The sequence below is a fragment of the Glycine soja genome, chromosome 15 (genome assembly GCF_004193775.1).
Source record: "Glycine soja cultivar W05 chromosome 15, ASM419377v2, whole genome shotgun sequence".
Taxonomy (NCBI): Eukaryota; Viridiplantae; Streptophyta; class Magnoliopsida; order Fabales; family Fabaceae; genus Glycine; species Glycine soja.
Window position 1 is genome coordinate 10,843,671 of NC_041016.1, and position 11,655 is coordinate 10,855,325.

Genomic DNA, 11,655 nt, shown 5'->3' on the forward strand with positions numbered 1-11,655 from the left:
AATCTTGTATTTGATTTTTCAAGGTTTCATTCCATGAGAGGATAATAAGATCAAATGAATGATTACAAATTAGAGCTATAGAGACCATTAATTACCGGGACATTTCTCAACAACTTTAGATTTCTTTCTTGATTTAGAAGACGACTTGTTAGTAGTACTTTTTCTCTGCCTGTAGAATCTCTTCATGTTTTCTCCCTCTTTCCCTCTTGAAAATTTTGAATTTTGGGAACCTTCTATCTATTTGTCTCTGGGATTAGGAAGGTAATACGATATATTTATGTGAATGCAGGAGCAACAACCCTTGGAAAAACAGTTATAAATATTTATTTGAAAATGGTTATAAATATTTGTATATATTTAAATTTTGAATTATTCTAAGATATAAATCATCTATTGTTTTCGAAATACTACTCGAAGCAATCTATTAGCTTCTAACTTTTTTTATATATATTTTATTCGTTTTTTATCCTTAAAATAATTATTAAATTTCCTTATTATCATTTTAAATATAAAAAAAATTATTTGTTATTTTTTCTCACTCATTCCTCCTACACATTTTTTATATTACACTATCTATTTTAATCATTATACTATTTATAATATTTAATTTATTATTTTAACATTATACTTCATAAAAATGACAATGATAAATATTAAATTTATTTTCTATTATTTTTTAATAATTTTATATTAAATGATTTAACTGTCAAAAAAAATTAGATGATTTATTTTAATTATTACGTTAATTAATGTAATATAAGTATAATGTCTACTTTTTTTGAAGTATAATGGTTACTTAAGTGTATATTTTTTCACTATATTTTAAACTGGATTAAAATATTTTAAAATATAATATACGATTACTAATAGAATACATAATATGAAAAAATTGTAACAATTGAAGCTAAAAATGCAATGAAAATAATTTTTCTATAAATAATATTTTCAAGAGTTTAAAATTAATTAAAAATTAAAATTATATCACCTCCAAATATATTTTTATCCATAAAATAAAACTAAAATTTATATAAAATATCATATAAATATGATTATTTTTTGTTATTTTATATTTTTCAATTATTTTTTTAGATAGTTATTATTACTACTCCCTTTCTTTATATATATATATATATATATATATATATATATATATATATATATATATTATTTGTTTAAGGTTTTTTCACTCCAACCAAGGTAATCAATAATTTTTTATTTGTGATGAAATTGTAAAACTTTTTCATATAGTATCTTGTCAATTTTCTCCCCCCACTTTATCAATTTCTATCTTTGAAGTAAAGTATCAATTCTTTAATATTCGATTTTATACTTGTATGATGCATGAGTTTGATTAAATTATAAATTTTTTAAGTTCTAGTTAGTATTATTTGTATTTAGTATCATTTAAAATATGTATGTGAATAAATAAATTTATTATTTTTAAAAAATATTTAGTATCATATTAAATAAAATTATATTAAAATTAAGAAAAAATAAATTGTATTTTTAATTAAACATAATTTACGACGAATTGAACAACAACATGAAGTTGCTTCAAAATGAACAATCAATTGTTGTCCACAATGATTGTTGAGCAACAAAACTTATAAGATGCAATCATGGTTAGCGCATATTCAAATACTAGAGGATTATTTTTTCTTTATGGTTATGGAGGGATAGGTAAAACTTTTCTTTAGAGAGCTATTTTTGCAGCACTTATGTCTAAAGGGGAAATTGTTTTAACGGTTGCATCTAGCAAAATAACAACTTTGTTGATTCCAGGTAGAAGAACAACTAATTTTATATTTGATATTCCAATCAATGTTAATAAAGATTATGCTTGTGTCACAAAGCAAGTTAGTCCTTTGGTTGAGTTAATATCAATGACCAAACTCATAATTTGAGATGAAACTCCTAGGACTCATAATTGTTTTGAAGTTGTTGATAGAACTTTCAAGGATATATTAAGATTTTCTAATAGGAAAAAATCATATATTCCATTTAGAGTAAAAGTTGTAGTTTTGGGAGGAAATTGTAGACAAATACTTCCTATCATACTAAAGGGAACAAAACAATATGTTGTTCATGCAAGTATTAATTTTTTGTATCTTTGGTCTTTATGTAAAGGTCTGACCTTACTAAAAAATATGAGACTTCAATCTAGAATTTCAAGTGAAGATGTTACTCAGCTAAAACAATTTTCAAATTGGGTATTGAGTATTGAAAATGATACAATTGATGAAATTAATGATGAAAATACTACCATTAACATACCATTTGAGATATTTTCAACAACACATACCCATTAACACTATTTATGAGTTGAATGAATACATTATGTTATTGATTCCAGGTGAAGTCAAAACTTACTTAAGTTTGAATGCCCTATGTTCAATCAATGAAAATGTGAATAGACTCATGTTATACATTCTCTTGAGTTTTTTAATATAATTGTTGCATTTGGACTTTCCAACCATAAATTAAAGCTTAAAATTGATCTTCCCATGATGCTATTAAGAAATATAGACCAATCTTTTGATTTTTATAATGACACTAGCCTCATTGTCACGTAAACGGTAAATCATGTTTTGGAAGCAAAAGTCATTTCAACCTTGGAGAAGAGATTTTTATTCCAAGATTAATATTGATTTCACATGATCTTATAATTCCATTTCAGTTTTAGTATAAACAATTTTCTGTAATTGTTTCCTTAAATGACAATCAACAAAAGTCAAGGACAATGACTAAAAAAAGTTAAAATTTATCTTCCAATACCAATTTTTTCACATGGATAATTGTATGAAAATATATAAGATTACAACATGTGAAAGATAAAATATTCTTATATATAATAAATATGAAGATAATTCAAATACTACTTCAATATATATTACAATTTTATATTTATTTCTTATTTTGTGTAACTTTTAACATTAATTTATGGGTTTAAATTCACAGGAAAATATAATATGACATTAAAGCTTAAACATATTTCCTATCAAAAACATACTATAACGAGTTTTTCATTTTTGTTAAAATTTAAAATATACTTTATTTAATATTCTTGTATATAAAATAATATGTTATTGAATTATTATTATTATGTTTATTTTCTTTCATAAAGTGTTTCGAACATGTAAAGAATAATAAAATAATTACATATCTATTTCAACAATTCAAATACATTTATAACACTTTGTAACTACAATTATTACTTAGTTAACATTAATACATGTTATATTATTTTTCATGGTTTTACTTATTAGTTGGAATTATTTTTCCATTGTTTTACTTATTATATGTTAAAACAAACAATTGAATAAAAAAACTTGATTTTTTTAACGTCAAGAAACTATATTAATTAATACAAAATCATCTTACAATTACACAAATAAACTGTTTATTCTATGCATCGGGTCAAAAATTAGTTTTAATTAAGGCTCATAATTTATTTCTTAGTCTTAGTTAAGGCGATAATTTTATTTATTTATTTATTTATTTCTGTTCCTTTTCATGTATCTGTTGAATGCACATGCTGTTGGGTCTCTGGTCCGGTTAGGGCATTTGGCGCGGGATGCAAACAAATCTGGGACCTTAAATCACCAATCCAATCCCAATCAATTCATTTTCCTCCAATTCCAATTAAGGTTTCTTCCTCTTTTTCGTTCTCTCTCTCTCTTTTCTCACTATTTCCTCGCCGATATCTCACAAATTCCGCTCTTAGGGTTTCGTAGAACAAACCAAAATTCAATTGTTTTAGGTCCGATTTTGGTATCGGTATTTTCTATTTTATTTTGGATGAACAATTTTGATTAGGTTTTCTGTTGATGTTGAATTCCATAGTTTTGTTATTTGATTGGACAGTGGTTTGCATGTTTCTGTAGCTTCTGTTCCCTTAGTTCAAGTTAAGAATGGATTTGTGGGTTTTCTTTGCACGCTCCCGATCAGCTTCCTCCGTTGAATCTCTAGTTTTTGTGCTATGTGTGACCTTATAAACACATCCTTGAACTATCTGGTGTCTGGAATCAATGGATTAACAATGGAAGTAGTGAATTGAACAATTTTTAATAACATGAGTGGCGTGATTTGTACAGTTATTGGATTGTATGCTGTCATTAAAAATCAACTCAAGCCCAAAGTTGAAATTTTCTTAGATATTTTGATTATGAATCTTGAGTCAAGAATTTGTAAAATTCAATATTTAAAGGGATATAATTTAAAGTAATTGGAAGAGCTTCTAATGTGTTATGACTGCAAAATTTGTGATTGTGTATTTAGAGCTAAACTCAATGCTTATTTAATTTACTATTGCTCGCCAGCTGAGAGTGTTTTTGATCTACACGCGATGGGTGCTCCGAAGCAGAAATGGACTGCAGAAGAGGAACAAGCACTTAAAGCTGGAGTTGTCAAGCACGGTGTTGGTAAATGGCGCACCATACTGAAGGATCCAGAGTTTAGTGGTGTCTTATACCTGCGGTCAAATGTGGATCTCAAGGTCTGGTTATCTTGGTAGTTGCGTTTGTTGATGTTTTGTTTTGTGCAGGTTCATTATTTCATTTTCCTTACATTGTAATGAATTAGTGTTGGTCCATCTATATTACTATGCATAACTTGTTTGTGTGGTTCTGATATGAGGTGTTGGATAGGATAAATGGAGAAATCTGAGCGTGATGGCAAATGGATGGAGCTCTAGGGAAAAATCTAGGTTATCAGTCAGAAGGGTGCATCAGGTCCCGAGACAGGATGAGAACTCCATGGCTATCACTCCTGTTGTTCCAAGTGACGAAGAGATTGTTGATGTTAAGCCTCTTCAAGTTTCTAGAGATATTGTGCATATTCCTGGTCCAAAGAGGTCTAATTTAAGGTTGGACTCTTTGTTTTGTTTGATATGGTATTATATCAGCTACCTGGTTTGCTGAAAAAGTGATTCTTCAGTGGTGCTATTTGCAATTGTTTCCCAGCAAGGAATTCTTACTGGTTACCAAGTGTTAAGATCATTGATCTAATTGCTGGCATGTTTGCCGGATTTCTTTTTTTTTTCTTGCATGCATCCTAAAAAGCTTTCATTTCCTTGAAATTCTGTCTGTCTTTGTTGTTTTTTTGGTGTAATTGATTTATGTATATCTTGACAGTATATGTTTTTCCCTGTTTACTTTATACAGTTTGGATAAGCTTATAATGGAAGCAATCACTAGCTTGAAGGAGAATGGTGGTTCTAATAAGACAGCTATTGCAGCTTTTATAGAGGTATGAGGTGCTAAGCCTAAATTTTGTTTGTTCTGCTTTCCCCAGATAAATTGATAAAATAATAAAATAAAATTGTCCAATCTACATAAAATTTGCTTATGGAACCATAGAAGGCCTTTTAGTTTAGATTTGTAGGGATAAAATGTATGACTTTCTAAAAAGAAAAGCCCCTCAAGGTTAAAGTCAAAGAAAAGCATATAAGTGTTGAGAGATACATTAGTTGCCCTCCTATTGGTTTAAAAGTTCCAAGGTGGGGCGACCCACTGTTGTCAAGATCACGATGAAGATTGTAGGATTGCACAATCATATGATTTTCTCCCTTAATAGCATACTGAATTGGACATATGATCGGGAAAAAGTGAGATAGCAGCGAGATTGTGATCTTCCTTGTGTAATTGAGGGATTGCTGTGCCATTCTGATCTTGGAGATTGTTTCTCTGGGTCGGGTTTCACAACCCAGTTCATCTAGAGCTTAGAGACTTCAACCTGTTTAGAAACCCTAAAATCGTTTTTTCCATATCCCTCTGTCTTCTTCTGCCTCTCATTTGCACAACTCTCTTCTCCGGTTCAAATCCTATCTCTCAATCTCAGGCTCTAAGCTATATCATTGTTGCGCTTTGTCTACCTCATCTTCTTCATCTCCTCTTTTCTAGTTGGGCTGCTGGGATTCTGTTTTTCCTTCTGTGATGGTTGTAGTTCTTCCTTGGACATTTGTTGTGCTGGCTGTGCTGGGACATTTTTCTTCTTCCGCCTCTGTTCTTTCTCAGTTCATCTCTAGTTTTCTGAACAAAATATGTCCATGCACCTGATTGGAGATGCTTGTATGATTTGCTTTAGGGATTTAGGCTAGCTGATTATGATTGACTTATGAAAAGCTTATGTTTTGTCTTTTATGTGACTGATTATGAGTTATTTTGGACCTATCAATTGAGTTATAATTATAAATCTATGAATTTGAATTTTCAGTTTAAGTTTATCTTGTTATGATTTACAAGATATTTTCCTTATCTTTGTTTTTATTTTTAATCATGTGTATCTTTATGTATAACTTTGCGTCTTTTGGTAGGATTTTACAGTCTGTGTTACAATCTTTTGATTTATGATCTTTCACCCCCTCCTGATTCCTAGTCATATCTTGATTTATCCAACAATGAGGTGACCTATTTAAGCCCAATCAATAGAGGTGCAACTTCACTGCTTTCATGTAATGTCAAGATCACTATCTTGAATCTTGAGTGTACATTTGGTCTATTCTATGATCTTTCCTTGGCCGAATGATCTTGTCCCCCACCTCTAAACATGAATATACTTCATATGACAGTAATGATGCTTAAAAATGTGATGATGTTCTAACTTTCAAATAACCAAAACTTTTATGGTCAAGGAATGACATTGCATCTGCTTATTACTGGTGAAATTTCCATTTGGTAAAGTACTGCTCTGCTTCAGATTTCATATGTTATAAGTTATATTGTTTCTGCATTCAACATCAGTTGAATTTCATTGCTTTGAAATCTGTAGGACCAATATTGGGCACTGCCAGGCTTAAAAAGTATGTTGTCTGCAAAATTAAAGTTTTTGACAGCAAGTGGAAAACTGATCAAGGTATATTTCTACATGTTTAATTATGTCGCGTCTCATTGTGAGAAATGAAACTCCTAGGCAAACTCTACAGTTACTCATTATAAGACTATGACGAAGTGTGTGGGGTGCAAGTTGGGTTTTATGCCAGGACAAGAGGGTTAGGGGAGATGGCTGAAAGGAATAAGTAGAGATGTAGGTGAAACAATTGTAAGTAGTGATTTTTGACAACTAAAATGGTAAGAAACAACTCTCTAATCAACATTTTATTCAGGTTGTTCATTGTTGTTGTTGTTGCTGGTATTACTCAGGGTTTTAAATAACAGCCTATAGCAGGCTAAATGGCGGCCATAGCAGCGCTATTTGGTGATTCCAAAAAACCCCTTTGAATGTGACATTAGGGGTTTGGGGTGAGGTATTTTAGGGATTTCAATTTTAAAAAATGATATCTATGACTGTAACAGTAGTGAAAATGATAAAGAAGACTTGGATTTAGAAGGTAGTGATTGATAATTGATGATTCCTATCTATGGAACTTTGCATTTGACTTTTGTTGATATTTACTTGTTTAAGACATCTATGACTTTTTATTGTTAACTATGAATGTCATTATTTTTTTTATCATTTTTGAGATTTTTTTATGTAATTACTCTTGTAAATTATACAAAAAATTTCAAAATAGCGACTATCCACTATCTTACTATTGCCTTTTTGAGGGTGTCTGTTATGCTTTGGTATCTGGGATTTAAAACATTGTTATTACTCATGCTTTATGTTATTCACTGTTGCTTACGTAGAGATGTTGGTTACGGGTAACTAATTGGTAAGGATTATACAGCTAGGCATTGTTTAACTGCAAACTCATGCATAGACTTGCACAAAGTTTGTGTGTTTTGGTATGAACTATAAACAATTTTTTATGATATAATTTCTAGGAATCCATTGTCTTGATTTAATGTTTTTATACATTTGGTTTAATTTGAGCTTGACAAGTATTCTGGATGTTGTTCTCATTTTGTGGCAGTTATATTAAGTTGTTTCTATTAGAGATTTTGCTTTAGGGTTGACTTCAATATTTCAGGTAAATCGCAAGTATAGAATTGCACCTATAGCAGCATATTCTGACAGAAGAAGAAACTCATCCATGCTATATTTGAAAGGGAGGCAGAAAGCCTCTATGAAAATTGACAGGGATGAGACCAACATCCTTACTAGATCTCAGATAGATTTAGAGTTAGAAAAGATAAGGTCTATGACTCCACAAGAGGCAGCTGCATTTGCTGCCCGAGCAGTTGCTGAAGCAGAAGCCGCCATTGCAGAAGCAGAGGAGGCAGCAAAGGAGGCTGAGGCAGCAGAAGCTGATGCGGAGGCTGCACAAGCTTTTGCAGATGCTACAACGAAATCAGCGAAAGGGAGAAAATCCCCAAAGAGGGTAAAAATCTTCTTTTCCCCTCTTTTTCCATTCATGATACTATAATACATCCGTAGAAGACAATTTTTTTATTTTTTTATGCAACTTAGAAGTAAAATGACAAAACCAGAGGTTTATCTTTAAATATGCTAAGGAAATGTGAATTTTAAATGTGCTAAGTAAAATTTTGGAGACATTCCATTTGGCTGCTTATTGATTCCCTGTTATCTCTATCAAATAATGTAGTAATCTAACTTTTTGGCATTTTTAAATGTGTAGATCCATACTTAATGGAAGTTTGAAGAATTAGACATGAGGAGAGATGAACCATGGCATTGAGTAGGACAGCCAGCCAGCTAAATATCATTTGCTGGCATTGTCTATATATTTTGCATATAATATTGGAGGCTCTTGTGACTATGCTGGTTTCACCTTTATTAGGAGATTAATTCTATATTTTTGGATCTTGGAATATCCTTCTTGTAGATAGAACCATTGTTTGAATCTTTATTGTAATTTCTTTAGTGCTGTCGTTACCTTAGCACTCTGTCCATGTACTTTGTTTATAGAAAGTAGATGTTTAGATGAATGGGAATTCGTTCAAATTCCTTCTGAAACTTGCAGCTTTATCAGTGCATTTTCACGTGTTAGAGAGCGTTTTTAAGTGTTGGAAGTGTTACGTCGTGCGTTGGAACCCGGTGCTTTTTGATTTCTAGACTTATGTTGTATTTGTGCAGACTTCGTATGCATTTTTAGAAAGGTAAAATAAACTAAGTTTTTCCTATAGTTAAAATTAACTTGTGTATACAATTTTTTAGAGAAATTAAATGAGAGTATTTTTTACAAAAGTTGAAGTGTACAAGTAAATTTTAATTTTTGAGAGAAGTTTTATTTATTTATTTTTATTTTCTTTTCGTTAAATTGTATATGGAGACAAGTTTATCTATAAAGACTTTAAGCGGAAGAAAAACTTAAGGGTGTCTTTGATTGTGTTTTTGTTTTTAGTTTTTAAGAACTATTTTATAAAATAATTTCAAAAACGTTAGGAGGGACAAAATAGATGGATTGGATCAATAATAATTTGGATATCAATAGATTGGATTAAAATAATTCATTGATTCATTTTGATCCATTAAAAATTCATTTTAAATTTTTTATCCATTTGATAAAAATCTAATCCGATAGATCAATTAACATTTTTTTCATGGATAGATACATTCAAAAAAAGAACATTATAAAATTTAAATGTTTTTTGTAATACTTTTAAAATAATAAAAATTGTAATTGCCGTTAGACATGACTATCTTTGGTGAACCTCGGTCAAGATTAATTTTTGATTGACATCCATCTAGGTTATTTTTTATCTAATGTTAGTCAAAATATAGTTTCGATCAACATCCATCGATAGAAAAAAAATACTCATTGACTTCAATTGAACAAGCAATAAGAAAACAACAATTAGAAAAAAAAATAAACCAACGGTGAAAAGAAAGAGCACGTGGCTCACTTATTCAATTTTTTATCCCATATATAAATGTATAAGTTTATCTATGCTTTCATTTCATTGCTCTTAATATATATCTAATATATCTTCCTGTGCTTTTAATATCAACTAAACTAGTATAAAATAATATTAACTAAACTGTTTAAATGACTATAATTAAATATCAAAACTAATTTCATATATATATATATATATATATATATATATATATATATATATATAAATATAAGAATGCTAATATTCGTCAACTATCCTAGTTGATGTGCATTAACATTCAATATTAAAAAATTTAGACTAAAAAATCATTGACTCTTTTTTTTGAATTAAATAATAAAATACAAAAACATCCTTAAATTAAATTTTAGAAAACAATTTTTTTTTTTTTGGATTTTTAGTCCAAATGCTAATGCGTGCATACACTCACAAAAAACATCCATCTCTTCACTTGCAATAAGGATACATTATTAATTTAATATCAATGTTTTAAAAACCATAAAAAGGATCATAAAAGTGCTCACGACTCACTTCTCTCTTCTCTTTTTCTTTCTTCTCTCATGTTGGTAATAATCATCGTTCATAATTCAAACTCTGAAAATTCAAGTCTTTTACAGGCTAACCCACTTTATCCATATGAAAATCCGAAGCAACTCAAAGTGAATAGCAACTACAGGTTGTCTTCGAACCAAACTATACCCCTTGTTTCTGCTTATTGTCGGTACAGTATTATCACCTTGTGTGTGTAGTGAAAGGTTTGTTCATGGCATAGTTGAACTTAAAAAGGAACAAATTAAGGAGTGCTCTTTTAGAAGGACATTGCAACTTAAGTAGGAAAGACATTCAATGGCTAAAATAACAAAAATAATTAATGCTAATTCCATATACATATAACTATGTATTAGTTAGTTTCATTGCATCATGATTGATGAATTCTATTGGTTTATCTGTTAGAATACCAAGCTCCATTACAATTGTTGCCTTGGCTATTATTATTCTTGTTCAAATGAAGAAACAAATATATATTCAGGCCTCCAAAACCAACCAAAAAATGCTTATTAATTAATCTAGTTCCTTTAGAAATACAACAATTTGACAAAGTGGCAACCAACAATTTTGCTTTAAACTCGAACCAGCACACCCGCAACCAATGAACGACCATCGACAAAACCACAATGCCCTCTGTGAACCACAAGCCACTGTTGTCTCCATGACAACACCGCACCATCTATCACCATCTTCCTTGAACACCACCAGAACCCATAGTACCATCTTCATGCACTTTTCCCCCATGATGTGGTGGTGGGTTAAAGAAGATAAAAGTAAGCTCGTAATTGTTTCTTGGAATCTGAAAAGGTGACAGAAATATGAGAGCATTTCTTCGTTTTTTTTATTGTTTAAAAAAATTGTATTAAATTACTAATATGTTCTTACAATAAATTAATTACTAGTGAAGAGATGATGGATTTTTTTTATTACAAAATTTATTGCATTGGTTGCTAATGCACTATTACTAATATTTATACACCAAGATGAGAAATAAAATTACACCGTGTAATTTTTATAATTTTTATAACTTAATATAAAATATGATTTTTATTAATCTAACTATTGAAATTATATCCATATATCATTAAAATTCATTGAGTTTAATATAACTATTGGAATTATATCTATATATTATTAAAATTCATTAAAATTCATTGAGTTTAATAATACTTCCTTTCTCTTCTCCATAGATTTACAACATCTTTGTTTTTTTGATGAAGGTAGCAAAGAAATATACTCACGTGTCCCTGCTTAATTTAAATGACACTTTTGTAGTTGCAAATCTCGACTTAGGTATGGCCATTTCAGTTCACCCTTTCTAGGCTTCAATCAAATCACTGCCTTAGGTTTTAATTCATTGAGTTTTGTT

At 29.7% G+C, this 11,655-nt stretch overlaps 1 protein-coding gene across 3 annotated transcripts; it reads left to right on the forward strand.

Moving 5' to 3' along the window:
• The first annotated feature begins 3,498 nt into the window (after positions 1 to 3,498).
• Positions 3,499 to 8,856, forward strand: LOC114388352 (telomere repeat-binding factor 1-like). Of its 3 annotated transcripts, none has more exons than XM_028348780.1 (7): positions 3,499 to 3,647; positions 4,320 to 4,495; positions 4,647 to 4,864; positions 5,163 to 5,247; positions 6,769 to 6,852; positions 7,910 to 8,260; positions 8,519 to 8,856. In XM_028348780.1, exons 2-7 carry the CDS (start codon positions 4,346 to 4,348, stop codon positions 8,528 to 8,530), a joined length of 900 nt encoding a protein of 299 aa, XP_028204581.1. In that variant the 5' UTR covers positions 3,499 to 3,647; positions 4,320 to 4,345; the 3' UTR covers positions 8,531 to 8,856. The 3 variants fall into 3 exon arrangements, with proteins under 3 accessions (XP_028204581.1, XP_028204580.1, XP_028204583.1); XM_028348779.1 differs by having other exon boundaries at positions 3,514 to 3,760; XM_028348782.1 differs by having other exon boundaries at positions 3,637 to 3,760; positions 4,636 to 4,864.
• The last annotated feature ends 2,799 nt before the right edge of the window (positions 8,857 to 11,655 follow it).

Bases quoted from the DNA above. Each gene is read 5' to 3' on its own strand.
- LOC114388352 (XM_028348779.1), top strand. From the start codon at position 3,514: ATGTATCTGTTGAATGCACATGCTGTTGGGTCTCTGGTCCGGTTAGGG. The intron at 4,496-4,646 runs GTCTGGTTATCT...GGTGTTGGATAG, and splicing joins GGTCAAATGTGGATCTCAAG to GATAAATGGAGAAATCTGAG. The intron at 6,853-7,909 runs GTATATTTCTAC...TCAATATTTCAG, and splicing joins CAAGTGGAAAACTGATCAAG to GTAAATCGCAAGTATAGAAT.